The sequence below is a fragment of the Haliotis rubra genome, unplaced genomic scaffold (genome assembly GCF_003918875.1).
Source record: "Haliotis rubra isolate DU_JTF1 unplaced genomic scaffold, ASM391887v1 Scf83, whole genome shotgun sequence".
Classification (NCBI taxonomy): Eukaryota; Metazoa; Mollusca; class Gastropoda; order Lepetellida; family Haliotidae; genus Haliotis; species Haliotis rubra.
The window spans coordinates 1,827,609-1,845,736 of record NW_025767557.1 but is presented as its reverse complement, the minus strand read 5'-3'; the positions used below and the strand labels follow the sequence as shown (position 1 = coordinate 1,845,736).

The 18,128-nt window shown below is 36.2% G+C and overlaps 2 protein-coding genes across 2 annotated transcripts in view; one reads left to right on the top strand and one right to left on the bottom strand.

Annotated features, from left to right (window-relative positions):
- Positions 1-18,128, top strand: part of LOC124262247 (cysteine--tRNA ligase, cytoplasmic-like) — a 299,881-nt gene that overhangs the window by 35,989 nt on the left and 245,764 nt on the right. The gene's annotated exons all lie outside the window — the stretch shown is intronic.
- LOC124262248 overlaps positions 10,056-18,128 on the bottom strand; it is a 156,559-nt gene continuing 148,486 nt past the window's right edge. The window contains 3 exon segments of the mRNA XM_046696731.1: positions 10,056-11,893; positions 13,118-13,299; positions 14,033-14,206. Coding sequence (XP_046552687.1) covers positions 11,540-11,893; positions 13,118-13,299; positions 14,033-14,206 — 710 coding nt within the window. The 3' untranslated portion in view covers positions 10,056-11,539.

Sequence of the window (18,128 nt, the reverse complement as noted above, 5' to 3'; positions counted from 1 at the left end):
TTATACTTGATGACTGAGTGTTTTATTTTTTGAGTGTTTTATACTTTTTATACTTGATGACTGAGTGTTTTACTTGATGCCAGAGTGTTTTTGATGCCTGTGTACACTGGATGCCTTGATGCCTGAGTGTTTTATATTTTTGATGCCTGTGTACACTGGATGCCTGAGTGTTTTATACTTGATGACTGAGTGTTTTATTTTTGATGCCTGTGTACACTGGATGCCAGAGTGTTTTATACTTGATGCCCAAGTGTTTTAGCCTGACCCTTTTATACTGGATGCCTGAGTGTTTTATACTTGATGCCTGAGTGTTTTATACTTGATGCCAGAGTGTTTTATACTTGATGCCAGAGTGTTTTATACTTGATGCCTGAGTGTTTTATTTTTGATGCCTGTGTACACTGGATGCCTGAGTGTTTTATACTTGATGACTAAGTGTTTTATACTTGATGACTAAGTGTTTTATACTTGATGACTAAGTGTTTTATACTTGATGCCTGAGTGTTTTATACTTGATGCCTGTGTACACTGGATGCCAGAGTGTTTTATACTTGATGCCTGAGTGTTTTATGCTTGATGCCTGAGTGTTTTTTCTTTATGCCTGAGTGTTTTATACTTGATGCCTGAGTGTTTTATACTCGATGCCTGAGTGTTTTATACTTGATTTCTGACAGTGATATATCAAGTATTCTCAAAACTAGTGAAATATGCGTTTATATTATATAACTTAACTTGTTTATCTAATACAGCAACAAACTGCCTATATTAAAGCATCCGGAACCTTGCCCCACAAAATGATGTTAACATGAATGACATAAATTTGTGTTAAGATGGGTTTGAGTCCCAGTGTGCCCTGTTTTCACAGCTTGTGACTATTGCTGTCGGTTTATCTGCACCATACACCATACTCACTGGTTTTGCCTGAAAGGTAGAAGTAAAAGCTTTTCTCCCACAATAAAACTCTGAAGCCTTGTTGTTACTGGAATTCTTTACAGCATTGTAAAAGCAAACTCACTTTGTTAAAGAAACGGGGCCCACTCCACATAGCAACCGTAGCCATCAGACAATTGTAACTATCATAGCTTAACTGACTGATGGCGGTCATGGCACAAAGATCGCTTTTTGGAACGAAGCACCAGAACCGGTATTGTGAGATGCAGCCCAGCAAATTCTAAACAAGAGGAGCATTATCTGTTTGTATTTCTAAAACCAACCACCATTAGTCAAATGTGAATTTGTAATGGCAGCAGTAAGCTCAACCAGTTTCAATTTAATGGTGTTGTTGCTATGGATACAATGGGGAATAACTGCCAAAAGCTGAATGGAGCTATTGAAAACTGAACTAATGTTCATCAATCTACTGTACACGATAACATCTTAATTTTCCACTTTTGTTGTGAATATTTTCGCCATCATCGAAGCCATTGCAAGGGTCATAGATGTATTCACCGATCTCATCAAACTGCAGTCGAAAAGATATCTCTCCTAGTTTGCCTGTGAAAGGTCTCAATAAATCGAAGGCATACCATTGAGTGGTATGGATTTGGTATGCACGATCTGGGGCAGAGTAATCAAAATAATGGACAGGCTGGTTGGAAACAGTTGTTCAGAAAGTGCTACTTCCCCCGAAAACTGCATACTTGCATTTTATAGGACTACAATCTTTGTCCTTTTCTCTGGAAAATAGGTTTTATGATTGTGAATTATGAGAGTAATATTGATATGGTGTAAAAAAATAGCTTTCCATTTTTTGCTAGGTACCATTAATTGCAGTTAATGTCTTTTTTTCCTGTAGTGTCTGAATCCGAGCTGGAACATGTTAATAAACTTAATTGTTTTCTTTGACATTATCACAAGACATTGTCTAACCCATTGCATCTCTACTGTCAGTAAATGAATATAGTCTGTGTAAAAATAGTCCATTTCAGACTATGAATGCTTGCAGGGATAAAATTATGTTGAAAAGTCAAGACAATTTGGATAAAACTTTAATCGATTTGTTTTTTGTAATGATAGATTCTTGTAGGCTTAGTGATATCGTAACTTCAATGACATCTCAAATTTCACTATCTCAAGCATTTTAATGGTCAAATCCCTCATTAATAAAAACCTCTTTTTATGTTGCCTGATTTTATTAACAATTCTTCAATCGTGAAGTAGAGTTTAATGTCCACAAGTAAAACAACAGATGACGAGGGTCCAGATGAGTAGCAGGGAGAACCTTGTCATTCATGTGTTAATAATTCGGAGAAACTGCCTCTGATAAGACAAAGTGTCATGTTGAGACTTAGCTTTACTGTGTAGTCAACGACCCTGATAGTATTTTATTTCCCTAATCTCAGCGGGTGAACACATGGAAAATGAAAAATGCATGTACACGGAGTCTAGGTCGCGAATTTTACACTGGCTGCACTGCTATGAATAACAGATCTTAAGACAAGATATTTTCTCCACTCATATACTGGAGCTTCATTGTCATTTTACGATAGAATGATGTAAATAATTAATGTTGGTAATGAGTTTTGCCAAAGGTTGGTCTCCGGACCTCTTTTGGTTTTTGCTGTTTCTTACCCAGTTGTTTAATGTGTGGGAGTTTTTGCGTCAATGAATGTATTTGATTAATTTTATCTAGTTGAGCACCTAGGTGTCAACAATGAACAGGTCTATGCTGTGTTAGTGCAGGTACTCATTGATCTGTTTGATAGGGTGTTTAGAACTTGGGAAGTAATAAGACTGACTGACTGACTGAGTTTAGTTTTACGCCTCTTTTAGCAATATTCCAGCAATATCACGGCGGGGGACTACAGAAATGAGCTTCACACATTGTGCCCATGTGGGGCATCGAACCCGGGTCTTCGGCGTGACGAGCGGACGCTTAAACCACTAGGCTACCCCACCGCCCCGGGAAGTAATAAGAAAGGTTGGATACTGTATGGATGAGAAAATCATAATGCATGACGCCAGCGAGCTGTAAGTAGGATGTTTGTTTAGCCGGAGACTGACACGTGCCCTTCATGTCCGATTATGTGGTGATCGCTAATTTAGTTATCCGGTCTCTTTTGTTAAGGAATTTACTTCCAGGGATCGTGAAAAATACTTTAGTTAAGCGGTATTGTTTACTTATCCGAGTTTAGTTAACCAGACTCTAATAATGATAATTAATGAAGAAATTTGCCGGGACCAAAGAATAGTGTTTACTTATCAGGTCTGTTTAGTTAAGCGGTCTTTACTTAGGCGGTTTCCACTGTATATAAGAAGCTGTCATCCATGAGGTATCATACTTTTCTGAGGTGTTTGTGGAGTTGGAAAACTCTTGAAAGGTTTCTTGTGTGGGGTTTTAGCCCAGAGGTTCATGTGTTTGCTTAAGAAACTTAAGTAGTGGGTTCGATTCTTCATATGTACCAATGACCATTTGTAATAAATTAAGACTATTTCCTAAAGGCCCCTTTTGTGATATAGTTACCCATGAGATGTGTGAGACAGTTCCTGATTTTGACTCATACCATGTGAACTCTTGACATTCCTTTGCATGTGTTTGTGATAAAAAGCCAACATTATATGAAGTAACCTGTATTGTGAAGACTGTGTTTGATTGACTGACTGACTGAGTTTGGTTTTACGCCGCTTTTAGCAATATTCCAGCAACATCACAGCGGGGGACACCAGAAATGGGCTTCACACATTGTACCCATGTGGGGATTCGAACCTCGGTCTTCGGCGTGACGAGCCAACGCTTTAACCACTAGGCTACCCCACCGCCCCAGACTGTGTTTGAGTAGCTAAGGAGTAGACCACTGTCACAACACAGTTGGTTTTAGTTTGGTTTTATGCCACTTTTAGCAATATTCCAGCAACATCATGGCAGGGGACACCAGAAAAGGGCTTCACACATTGTACCCATGTGGGGAATCAAACCTGACTCCTGGATGAAGACACGCCGAAGACCCGGGTTCGATTCCCCACATGGGTAAAATGTGTGAAGCCAATTTCTGGCGTCCCCCGCCGTGATATTGCTGGAATATTGCTAAAAGCGGTGTAAAACTAAAGTCACTCACTCACTCCTGGATGAAGAGCGAACGCTTCAAGCACAAGGCTACCCGTCGCCCCCTTACTTGGATGAAAGGCTAAACAGGATCCAGGGTACATTATCATCACACATCATTTCATAAATAACACCAATAAGGACATTGCAAACATTTTATTCTGATGTTCTGAGTGACATATTTACAGAAGTAGCTTCAAAGTCAAAAATAAGTTATTTCACAAAAATCAAATCATATTGAACATACCCTCTGTCAGTTTACATCATTGACAGGCCATATCGTGAGGAGCCTCGTTTACAGTTGAGTGGTACAAAAGCCGCCTGGTTACTCACACCATCATTACATCACTTCTGTACACTAGGGTAGGATATACACATTGATAAACATCGTAGGACACACATTATATGTGCAGACTTCTTTCACAAACTTACCTTTCATTCAGTGTACTGTCACAAGAACTGTGTTAATGTCAAATGTTATTCTATTTCATTAATAACAAGGATAAACAAAGAAGAAACAGCTATGAAAAAGTATGTTAACATGGTTCAAACGAATATAAGTTTGTTTGGCTTTTTGGGGGTAAAAATGTGTCTGAAAAGTTGGAATAAAAGGCATTTTCTTTTCAAGCCAGAACAGATCTTATATGATGAGAAATTTTAGAATCATAACCCTCAATAAATCTTAGGAGAAACTTGAGAAAAAAAACATTTGTCAATCTTTAGGGAAAAAATTATCTTTGGGGAAACTGATGAGAAAAAACATGGTCAATGTTGGTAGAAACTTCAATTATACGTCCTGCAGCAATATTTGGGACAATTTAGGAGAAAACGACTTTAATCAACCTTGATCATTTTGGGGAAAACTTTCAAGAAAAATGTTTGATCAATTTTTGGGGAAAATTTCAGAAACACTTCCATTAGCAATTATTTGGGAAATGTAGGAGAAAAGAAGCTTAATAAATCTTTGGGGAAACTTACGAAAAATATCCTTCATCTATATATGGGGAAAACTTAGGAGAAAAGCTTTAAATCAATCTTGGCAGTTCTTGCTTCATTCATTCATTCATCCATATACAGTATTCACACACGTCATGTAGCACTTAGAGACTTGCAGGAAAGCAAGGGTGTATATGAAGTAATGGGAGGTAATGATGTAATCAAAGATGTGTCTGTGAATAATGGTGACATTAAATAAACAACCAACAGCTATTTACAGAGACAAGGACTCGGGTGGATACACTCAAACCTTGTTAGCCTTGTTAACCTTATTCACAGTCATGTTAAAGTTTATCGGGACAATTTCATTGGGATGTTCCCCTCCCATCTTGTAAACAAACTTTCGAGTTAATGGATCATTGACATATTTATATGTCCATAAAGTACATATAGACATTCCTGGGATTTTTTGTGGTGTTTTTTGTTATTTTAGAGTTTATCCCATCTTGATAAACAAATTTTGTGTCAATGAGACAATGACATAATTATTACATATAGCAGTGTTCACAAATAGCGTCTGACCCTCGTACAAATCTGGCAGATTCGCAAACAGTCCGACAGAAGTGTACAACCTGCCGGCCCCAGTGTCTGACTGCATATTTCACAATGACTTTGACTGAAGTTGTTATATGTGACATGTCACACTTGGTTGCTGTTTATAAATCTTATGTTTGTTAATAATTTCAATACCAATTATAAGAAATGTTAAATCTGAAATGTATGTTTACTTTTATTCTGTGGGTCCTGTGAATTTTCAATGGGTCAGGCAGACATCTGAAACTTACAGGACCCAATGTCATGTTACTTTGAAACACCATTCATGAACACTGATATAGACATTTCCAGTTGTTGTTTTTTTGTATATCACAGTTGATAAACAATTATCCCAGCTTGATATAAAAAAAATCATGTTAATCAGTTATTTACATATTTATGTCCATAAAATTACATATAGACATTCCAAACATTTTTGTGTGTGTTTCAGAGTTGATAAACAAATAATCCTGTCATGATAAACACGTAATATGACACATTCCTGATTTTGAGTTCGTATTACAAAGTTGCTGGGTTAATGACATGTTACAAATCAAACACTACTGTCCACCAACTAATGTTATATCTAAATAAGAAACACTTCTTAAAGTATAAAATCTTTGTATGTGATTGTAACCTGTATGTTCTAATGTTTATATCAGAACTTTCAAATTTAACGTTTCATTTTCACTAATCCACACAAAAACTAACAGGTGAGAGAGATGCCATTTACAAGATGGATGCCATTTAGTGACTGGTCATAGTAGTAGTTGTCAAGGAAACCTCACTAGTCCTTCCTGAATTCCTGCAGATGCTTATGTCAATTTTGAATGTTGTGTTAGCCATATATATCACAGAATGTGTCAGTTAATTATCATTTCTGTGAAATATGATGAATCACTGCTTTGCTATTCACTTAGAGATCCTATCTCATCCAAATGCAGACATGACCTCTTGGCATTTATTCATTATTAATTCTTTGATCGTCAAGATAACACTTGTTTGCCTCTTAATGCCCAATAAATAGAGGGTTACAGTTTCAGCATAGCCATGCCCAACCTATCATGTTACTCTTAGCCTGAGCAGGCCTCTAGAATCACAGCTTTACGGTTGCTATCTTGACAAAGACACTTTTACAGCATTTCGTTTTATCTTGTAAATGTCTTATGATGACGAGAAGGATATAAGTTGAAGTCTGTTCAATTCACTGACGCTAATTTAAGGTTTATGTACTTAGGTGTGACTATCTGATGTGTGTGTGAGTGAGTTTGGTTTTACGCCACTTTTAGCAATATTCCAGCAATATTACGGCGGGGGACACCAGAAATGGGCTTAACACATTGTACCCATGTGGGGAATCAAACCCGGGACGTGCGAACACCTTAACTACTAGGCTACCCCACCGCCCGACTATCTGATGACGATATGAAGAAAGATATTTGATGACGACACACTAGAAATAATTTCTTCTTTAAATGAATCACATAACTGAATTTCGTCCGATTGAAATTTATCCAAATTGTCATTCAGTGCAAGGTATGCCACAGAATATTATTTTCTAAGGATTATCGTAGGAAGAGATGATTCATGTTTGTCACTATACCTTTTTGCTGCTTGACAAGATGTAGTGTAACTGTCCATAAGGTTTAATGTAAGCCATTCACTGAAACCTTAGACAAAAAAAACCTACTTTTAATAAGTTCCTGTTTAACCTTTAAGTATATATGTTACTATGGTAACAGATTTCTGAAATGAAATATGGCTGAGAAGTTGGCTGTTATCTGCTATAATGGGAGAATATTAGGAAATATTTATTGAGAAAATGTTAAATTATTCCTGTGACAGAACCAGAAGGGGTGAACCTTTTCAGTGCTACTGTTTTGTATTGATTAGATGGACTGTCAGATTCTCAGGGTTAGCTCTCTAAGTACTTAATTAAAGATTTCCATATATATAAAAACGTTGAGTTTTGTTTATATGAATGTACAGAGGTTCATCTGAACCTGGTCAGAAGTTGATAAAAAGCCCCAATCAGCATCAAATGTCAGTCAGAATTAAAACATTCCTAATTCATGTAAATTTAGTTTTATCAGATTAGAAAGCTTGATTTTTTTTTCTCAGGTATCACAAGCTATTAGGAAGAGACTTTAATACATATTTTGACATTATTGAAGGTTTTGTTACAATAAAATGTTAAAACACTTCTGAATTAATGAAAATAGGAAAAATTCCAATTTTGAACTAAATAATGATTTTTGCAAATTTGTCTGCAAAGACATCTTAGTTTTAAATCCCAGATGAATATGTGGTGGATTTATATTTTCCTGTATGGTACGGACGGTGGGTTTTCTTGTGTTTGTTCAGCTGTGAAAAATTAGAATTTGAAATATTTACATATTTGCGTTTTCTGTTTGTTGCCATGGTGGTCAGCCTAATGTAACTGTTTGGTCCATGCAGTTAGGAGATGCTAATAAGTTGTAAGGGAAGCTGCATGTAAAAACTCGTAGTCTTTAGGAGCTATTTGTGTCCAATGATTGAAAATATGAATGTTTCATGAGGTAATTCTATAAGTAAATATGGAAAACTGTGTGAATGCAAATCAAAGCTGATTTTCTGTTTTCTGTCAGTGACATCAAAGAAAAGATGATCTTTACAAAAAATAAGATTATCCGTTTGTGTATTCTTGAAACAATTTCAAACATGGACTTTATTCACAAAAATTCACACATTGCAAGTAATAAGCCAGCAGGGAGCGTCTACTGTCACGCTTCAGGGGTGTTAATAAGTTGTCAGGCAAACATTAGCTACTGACGCTAGTGTGTATATGGACTATGTGATGGCCTTGTCTAGATCAGAGAGGCTGGAAACAGGAAACAGTTAATATTGGAAAAAGAAATTTCAATCCATAAACAGAGCATGATTAACCAGTATCTTGCAAAGGCAATCCTACACGAGAACAGACATGTTTTATCATATACACGTTTTATTGATATCATAGGACTTTGAAGTAACAAACCACAATAAATGTAAGGCCTTTTACTTTTTTTAGTTGGTTTACACAATTTTAAAGCAAAAATTCAATTTCAGTGGTCAAAAGTTTACAAAATTTGACTTCCAGATTAGTACTGCCACTAATGAATGAAAACCAAATATGTAGGTCAGGAGTATAATTAAAAACAGACCGAAAGATAATTGTTCATTTTTAAAGATTTTTATACATATTTGTCTCAATTTCTCGTGAATAACAATGATAAACACTTGATTTTCATTTCACCCAACTGCAAAACAGTCTGGACAAAAATATTTTACCTTTCTTTTTTTTCTTTTTTCTAATTTCAGTATTTTTGTGTTGATTGGTCTCGTAAACCAACTAAAAACAAACATAAGGCCTAATTTGTGTTTCGTGCAATAATGAAAAATATTTGAAAAAATGTGAAATAACCAACTGGCACATACCTGCCAGCAGAATTAAGAATTTAACAAAGCATTTACAGTTCTACAGGTACTTAAACATCGGAATTCTAGTTACACATATATGTGCATGTAATGTATTCATATTTTACAGAACGGTGATTTCATCATACATCGAGAATACAAACTTGTCAGATACTGCTACGGACTATCACAAAGTCAGGATCAACATGATTTCTATACGACATGTTGAGGTTTTGACGACACGCTAAGTTCGCGACCGTTTCCAGTCCTGTTATGCTTGATATGTTATGTACAGATTTGCATGCACCAGTGAACTCCAAGTGTATTTACATGAGAACAAACAACAACAGTGCACATGTTCGTCATTTGGTCGGCTTTTAAAGCTTGCATTGAGGCTACACCCTGCATAGGAGATCTAAAAACATTTCATCGGTGGAATTTATAATAAAAGTGTTTCAATATAAACCAGTAGGACTGCTATTCACAACTTAAGATCTCTAAATAAGAAAATGGCTGGGTGTTTTGTGAAATTAGTATACAAGGCTAGGTTCTGCTAAGTGATCTTAGCGTGAAGACAATCGCAACTCGCATGCCTTATCATAGACTTATAACAGTCGTAGCACTGAGATCTCTTGTGGAATGGAGCATTAGGACCAATTCCAAAGAGTTATCTTTGTGAGTTGACTGACTGGTCATGCTAAACATATGTTAAAGTGATGGAGTTATGGACATCTTAGCAGTAAGATCACTTTATGAAGCAGGGCCTAGATTTTCGAAGCTCTCTTAGCACTAAGATAGTCGTAAGTGCCATGCATTAACGTTAGCTTACGACTATCTTAGCGTTAAGAGAGCTTCGAAAATCTAGGCCCTGCATCCGAGACCAATTCCACAAAATTATCTTCGTGCTACGACTAGCTTTACCTTATGTTAAAGTATTGGAGTTACAATCATCTTAGCGGTAAGATCATTTTGTGGAACAGGACCAGATCAGCTCTTTTCTTTGTCTCATTAAAAATGCACAATGACTGTCGAAACAAAATAAACTGCATGCATACAGAGTTGTTTATTTATTTTTGTTTAACAGATACAACGCTTTACGTACAACAACAAGTTTTTCCTTCATTCCTTCAATGACTTATCATCGTTAATAAAACAGAAAGGAATCAAATGGTACTGCAGGCACACAGAATGACTTAGCAAAGCACTCTTTCAATATAGTGGAAATAAATGAATGACAAATACAGGACTAAGGCTCAAATACCAAGGGTGATGCATTTCAACACTTAACATTGTCCTCCAAGCTTCAGATAAAGTCTTTGGAAGAAATGGCTCACGTTGTCCAAGTCTGCAAGTACAACACCAGTTTTGTGTTTTTCAGAATAAAATCAAGGGCACTGATTCTCTTTGTGTCAGTTCCTCACCTGATAATGAACACAAGGACTTGCATCTCTGTGTGATGTTGGATATGTATAATGTGACACACCACAACAAATCGAAAGTCATTCTGCGATAGATTATCAGTGAATGAAACAGGCATCAGGAAGCGATGATGTTCACTGTCATTTGTGTCAATGGGATTGAGGTGACCTTCTCCACTGAAACAATTGCCTCATATTCATTCGTGTATTCAAAACGGTTAACATAAATATACTCATTATTGTGACCCTGGCATTGTTGCATCGTTAGCTCCTTAATCTTGAATTTGTATTGTCAGTTGTGGTTCTGATTGACATAATTTCTTTTGGATAAATGGTGTATAAATACTTTAGATGTGGCCAAGAACTTGTATCAGTTGATGATGTCCTCTTGGATATCTGTCAGTGATCTCGGAACATGGTGTTTGACATCACATAGCTGTTGTAAGTGTCCAGGGAATGACTCTGTAAACAGCACCTTTTCGTGGATCTGTAAGCATCTTTTAAATAGACCCTGTATCAACTTTGAATGAATCTGTGAATAGATCCCCAATCAAGTGAATAGATCCCAGATTGTGTGAATAGAACTTGTACGGATCTTCTAAAGATCCCCAAATCCTGTGAATAGACCTTGTGCAGATCTGTTGAAAGAGCTCAAATCCTGTGAACAGACCTTGCGTAGATCCTATCAAAAGACCACAAATCCTGTGAACAGACCTTGCTTAGATCCTGTCAAAGGACCCCAAATCCTGTGAACAGATGCTTTTACTGGTAGACCTTGCATGGATCTGGTAAAAGACCCAAATCCTGTGAAGAGATCCTGAGTAGACCTTGTATAGATTTTGTGAATAGACCTTGGCGGTTCTGTCACACCTTTATTTTGATGTCCAGAGCATCCAGTGGGAGGACCTCATTCTGAAGGTCATCCTGTAGGTCATCCTGAAGGTCATCCTGTAGGTCTCATGTAAGCATCCCGAAGGAATGGTCCTATACCAATCTTGTGGATCTTCTATGCAGGGTAGAAGACAGTAGTGTTAAGGCAGTTACAAGATTAGACCGACACGTTATATCACAATGTTAACTTCTCAAACAAATGATGTAGCTCAGTCACATGATCCTATGAATCACACGCTGTTGGTGATGGAATTGAAAAGAAGTTCGTCACACACATCATGAACAGAGCACTTAAACATAATGTGATTTTAAAAATTAAACTGTCTCCTGTTACACTACTTGCAGCACTTCTAGATTGTTCTTCTCGATCACGAATAATTTTGTCAACAATAATATTGTTCTCTGTGGGCCTGGTTTTCTTGGGCTTGTAGGTCGTTGGTGGGCGTTTAGTCTGGGGCATGACAGTTGGAAGTGGGCAGAGCATTTTGTCCTCATTGAGCAGCCATATATGGATTCCAAATACACTGAACTCTTTGTTGTACATACAAGATGGAAGCATATTTGTATCAAACGTGAACTGAAAGAGAAGAGAATTTGATCAGTAAGACTTGTGGTCAGTAATTTAAGTGAGTGAATGAATGAATGTGTGAGTGAGTGAGTGAGTCAGGTTTTATGCTGTTTTTAGCTATATTCCAGCAATATCTTGGCGGGGGACACCAGAAATGTGCAAGGGACTTCACACATTGTGCCCACGACGGGAATCAAACCCAGGCCTAGGCGTGACGGACAGATGCTTTAACCACTAGGCTACCACACCCACATTTCAACAAAGTCAAAAACAATCCATGATAAACACAACTTTCACTCTTCCAATGATTACCTCATATTTATTGTGCAGAGTTGCTTCCCTTACATGTGCCCAAAGCCTGTAATCTTGGGTTCAAATCCCAATTTGCCATGAATATATTTTCTGTTTGCCAACACTATATTCATGCATGTGTGTTCAACAATGGTGGTAAGCTTGTGCATCACTTTGTGCTTTCCTCCCATGTCAAGCTGACATGAAAATATACTTTTTCAAGAGACGTTAAACTAAAACTCACTCACTCACTCACTCACTCTTCTGCTGGAGGTACATTATGCAGAGAATGACATCACAGCAGATGATGAGTGTGATAATTATCAGACAATAATTTCATGACTTGGACAGCAACATTATAAGTTGTTCACTAGTCACGAGGGGGCATGGGTTGATGTACCCTCGATGTTTGTTTATGTTCCCTGATTGAAATGTTACTCGCTTGTAAGCGGGGTACATTGAAAATAATAGAAGAGCGCTCAGCCAATCAGAAAGCGACATTTATGTGTGAGGTCTGATAAATGGAAATGTCAGCTTTGTCAGGTTTCACGATGAGATAAAAACAATTGTACAGGAAAAGACAAATTTTTGTATTTGTCATGTGTTTTCTTACTGATCTTTATCATTATTTTTCAAATCATAGTGTCATCGATGCAGAATAAAAGTAGTTTCAGCATGAACTTTTATTTTTCTGTTATTTCCCGAAACGAGGCATATATACTGAACAAAGAATCAAAGAACATAAATGTTATAGGTTATATTTTTGTGTGAAGTTTGAGCATTGGATTATATAAAATATCATTTAAAGCATTAATGCTCCATAACTTTTTTTGTTCAGTATATATTGATTTTATATTTCCTAATGAATATTGTATCCATCACTGATTACATATCATAATTGTGGTAGTTATCTTGTATTTATCAGTGGATGATTCTGTTTACCGGGTAGACAGTTGGAGTCAGTTTGAACCAGCGGAGATCTTCCATGTTGGGTTGACTTATTGGCTCTCCTTGGAATATCCAGCCAAAAGCTCCAAGTTGACCCTCTGTGTTGTACATCAGGAACACTGGATACAGACGTTCACATGGCATGTTCTTGGACAGGTTCTTGAAGTAGTGTAAACCTGCATGTAGAGGGAACATTGTAGCACGAACTGAGATAAAATGTCGCGTTATCATTGTTTCAGTCATATAGTGGCATCAAAGGACATTTTGAGGATGTAGTTATTATTTGAAATCAAATACAGGGATATGAAGATTTCTTGCAAAAACTCTAAATCTATTACCTCAATGCCTAATTCATGTAATTTATTTTTTCATGACACAAACAAAATCTTCAGATTTTCACCAGAAGTGCTCTTAACTATCAGCTATCCATAATTAGTTGTACAAGTAATAGTATCTTACTTTTCTTGCTTTAGCCAATTGTTTCAGCAAAGTAGAACACCAGGATATAGTTTTTGTGAAATGAAATACATATATATCTCTAAGTCAATAAACAATTTCATTCTAATCTTAATTTTGCAAGAAAATACGACAGATGCTTTTAGAGATCTCTTCTTTTGCTGGTTTTGGCATTTCTTAATCGGTATGCTGTATGTGATATGAATGTAATATGAATCCAAACCCATCTAAGAGATACATCTAAGAATTTCATCTTGAAAAACATGGTCTACAGGAAATAGAATATTTACATATCTCACAAAGTCAGTTAGGACATATTCAAAAAGGTTTGGCCAGGAAATAAGATACATGCGTAAGAGTCTGTTTTGCATATCTTCATTTGTTCTTCACGGAATCATTTTTTTCTTCAATATGCTGAATATGATTGGAATGGAATTAGAAATGAATTCCTACCCATCTTAGGGATACAGTTTCCCCGCTTCCACTCGTAGGAGAGATGATGGGCCTCCAAGGGTATCCTCTCATACTCATGCTCGACTCTGTAGCCCATTTGGATGTACAGGCCCTTGCCTGGGTGGGCATTGTATGCGTAGGGGCTGCAGATCAGGCTGGGGTGCTTGAAGTATGCTACAACACACAAACATAGTTGTATGGACAACAGCACTATGTGAGCTTGTTTGTATGAATAGTTGTCATGGTATTTCAAATGTAAATAGCTGAATGTACGTGACATATTGAAGGTTGAAGCTACAGGTTCATGGGCAACAGATTCAGATCCGTATTAGAGAAACTGGATTTTTTGTATTAGGATTTGATCAGTTGGTTCTTAACGAAATTTGTGAATTTCGTTTTTGTGTTTGCATTTGCAGTGCATGTGCGTGTGTGTGCATGTTCATATTTGAATTTAGGATTTAGCACTGTGCATTAGCAATCATCAACAAAAGATTACTTCATAATGAATTCTTCAATTTGTTGTGTAGGCTTTGACAGATTCAGCTGAATTTGAATCAGATATGGAGTTCCAACAATGTCTGAGAAGCGTTACACTTTAAAACTGTTTTCCTTTAAACTGATTCAAAACAATTAACTGTTTGCCTTTAACATTCATTTCAAACATTCCTAAAACATGCCATAATCAGATTTTCTTTTTGTGTCATCTTTTTATGACTCATAAGTGATAAGGAAATTATGATGGTATTTGAGCAATATCTTGTAGTTAATGAACTTAATGATGGCTACATATTCTCAAAGGTCTCCCTAAGAGTAAAACTGATATTGATTTTGAGTTAAGATGGGGGAACTCAAAGCCATTGTATCAACAAGTCCTGCCTAAATATTGTAATATTGCCAAAACTTGCAATATTTCTTTCATCATAACAATACAAGATTCTGTTTGGCTGGAATAATCAATGAAATATCTTGAAAGATTAAAAAAAATCTCATATCTATCTCTCAAAGGAAGTGTGTAAGGCCAGGGAGTCAGAAGTTTTCTCGGAATGTCTTAATATCAGCGGGTGTTTCCAACATCTGTGATGATGGCAATGAGTGCCAGTGGATGTTGATGGTGTCTCACAACGTGTTGATAATTCGTAATTCACCTGAGGCCCAGTTTAGAGGAAAAGCAAAGATTGTTGTCTCTCTCGACAGCCATTCGGCAGTATCATCAAAGTCACACTCTTCTCTCACGCCTTTTACTTGGGAAATCCACTGAAAGATTGGACATCATATCACCTTAACTCTAAAACTGAGGCAAATTAACCCATTTGCCTTCAAAACGTGGTGGTAATGTTGTGGATCATTTTGGTCGTAAACTAATGAGGAAAAATCGCATTTTCCTGACATGTTATTTTTTTAAATGATGTGCTCAAGTGTTCAAGTGAAAACGGACCTGTTTAGATTGTTCAACTTGAAATAATTCTAGTAAAACACTGACAGCATGAATTCAGAAAACAAATGCTCGAACAACTGTTTAACAATTGTGACAAGGCCCTCGACAGAAAATGTAGAAAAAATATGTCTTAAAAAAGATACCCAAGTTTTAAACTTGAATTTCACAGTGTCATCATGTAAGATAATGAAGATATTTATTTAAAAATGTCAAGGACATTATCTTTTTATAAATATAAAAAGGAAGATGCATTTAAAATGTCCAGAAAGGGAGTAGCTCTTACAAAACCCCGGAAAATGTCAAATCAGGAAGGTTTCATGTTTTGTTTATTGGAATAATAGTTTCTAGTTTGTCAAATTAGCCAGCGTTAAGTCGGAATATTTCCACAAGGGCTCCTCACCTGTTTCTCCCACGCTAATGTTGTAAAGTTTATTTTAGAAAGTGGCTGCACTTAGTCGCACATCTCCAAATGATTCTCTCTTTCTCTGTATCCTATCTTGTTAGTATAGTCATTTTATAGCCGAAGTCACGGAGTGATACTGCTACACCCAGACTGTAGGGAGTACAACTGATTCTGACCACTACAAAAATGTAGATTTGGATCCTTTCTTACATCATATGAACAATCTTTAGAAAGTTTAAACTAATTTACTTCTTTTTTTTATTCAATGTGTTTTTTTTACTATAATTAACATGCTATTTTCCTATTGTTATTTAAGATTTTATTTGTATCAAAACAAAATCCAAGAAAAAAACATTTTTTGATAAACATAATTAATTTTCGCGTATTGTATGTGAATAGATAACCAGATTTTTTTTCACATTTCAGTTAAAATGAAATAATCATTTACTGATTAAGAACTCAGTATATGTGGATTAAGGATAAAAATTGCAAGCTGTAATTCTCGAACTGGTTGAGGTGTAGAGCAAGTTTATTTTTGTAGTTGGAAAAGACATAGACCAGGAGTAAGAGACTGACACAGATGGCGATATTTGTGGATTTTTGTCAGTTCCGTGTGATTATGTTAAGGATACATTGCTATATAAACGTCTGCGTGACGTATTGTCTTGACAAATTGTTCGTGTCCTACACAAAAATGTTCACTGCCTTTATCTTGCAACACTATATGTATTTTGACATTTCTATGAAAACAAGGTTTTAGCAGGGTTCTGTACGAATTAAGTAATGAATCTCTGAAAATACTAAGTAGGTGTTTTCTCAAATGAACAAGTTGGTAAAGAAAAGTGTCTGGAAAATTCTTCAGTAGGATATGATTAAATTTGTATTTGAAGTCAATTTTATTTTTTTTTCGGTTGTCAGCATCTGATTTTGTTAAAATGCGTACAATGTCAGTGCAAATTGAGCTGTGAAGAAGGAAATCGGATACTAGATTGTACAGATAGGCTCCTTATTTTCAGGACTGCACCATGACGCGGTACAAGTGCATGGCTGTGAGACATGAATTACACTTCCACTCAGAATCCCAGGCTTCTTTGAAATTTCATAAAAAGTGAACATTTTTCTGACATCTCTTCGCATAGGTGAGGGATTTGCAACAGAAATACATCCAACCGTATTTTCCTTGGCAATTTGTCAAACCGGCATAAAAATGGTGGTCTGTTTGTTGCTTACAGAGTAATACATCTCCTTCTTTGTTGGCGGTTGTTAGCAGTCTGTGCGTGATTGTTTCAACCGTGCAGAGGATGAAGAACATTATGTCTGTTTTCTTTGACAGGAAGTTACAGTCAAACTTTCTCAAATATTTGAAATGTAATCACTTGGTAGTGAATTTCAGAACAGACAGCTATTTATGTCAATTTTCTTTATCTTTCTTGCAGATCCTGATAAACATTTAACGCTGAGGAAAACATGAACAGAAAGTCTAACACACAATTGAAAAGTTTTACTGTTTTGAGTTTTGAAGGAATAAAACACTTATTAATAAGAAATTTATATTCAAAATTGCATGTTACTTTTTTGTAAGTAAGTTATATTTTTATTGTCAAATAATTTGTTTGGAGGGCCCCTGATTATGCAATTTTTTACAAGTTTTGTAGAAATATGACACTTATTGATATGAAATTTATATTCAAAATTGCATGTTACTGTTTTGTAAATAAGTCTAATTTTATTGTCAAATAATGATTTTGGGAGGCCTTTGATTGCGTAATCTTTTAAAAGTTAGGTAGAAATGCATGTGCTTAGTGATATGAAATGTATGCTTAAAATTACCTGAGTATTTTTGGGTAAATAAGTTATATCTCTATTTTCAGCATGATGCTTGTATGACATTACAGTCGCCTTTTAATATGCATGAATATCAAATGTGGTGATTCTCTCACAAGAATTCCGGGAACCAGTAAAGATGGTGTCACCTGAGAACAGCTTCCATTCTGCAGATATCTACTTAAAAAGCTCACATCACCAACAATATCATTCGATCATAATGGCCATGTATCATTTTCAGAAGAATTTACTGTGTTGTTTTAGCCAGATTAGTTTTCAACAATGCGTTAACGCTGCTTCTACCAGGAAAGAACGAGTAACATGAGCCAGCTCTCGAACAGCCAATGGTGTGTGGAAAGATCGGAGTTGATCTATGAGTGGAGAGGATTTGAAATTGGCTGCTCTGAAACACCTGAGCCGCCATTTTGTACTAC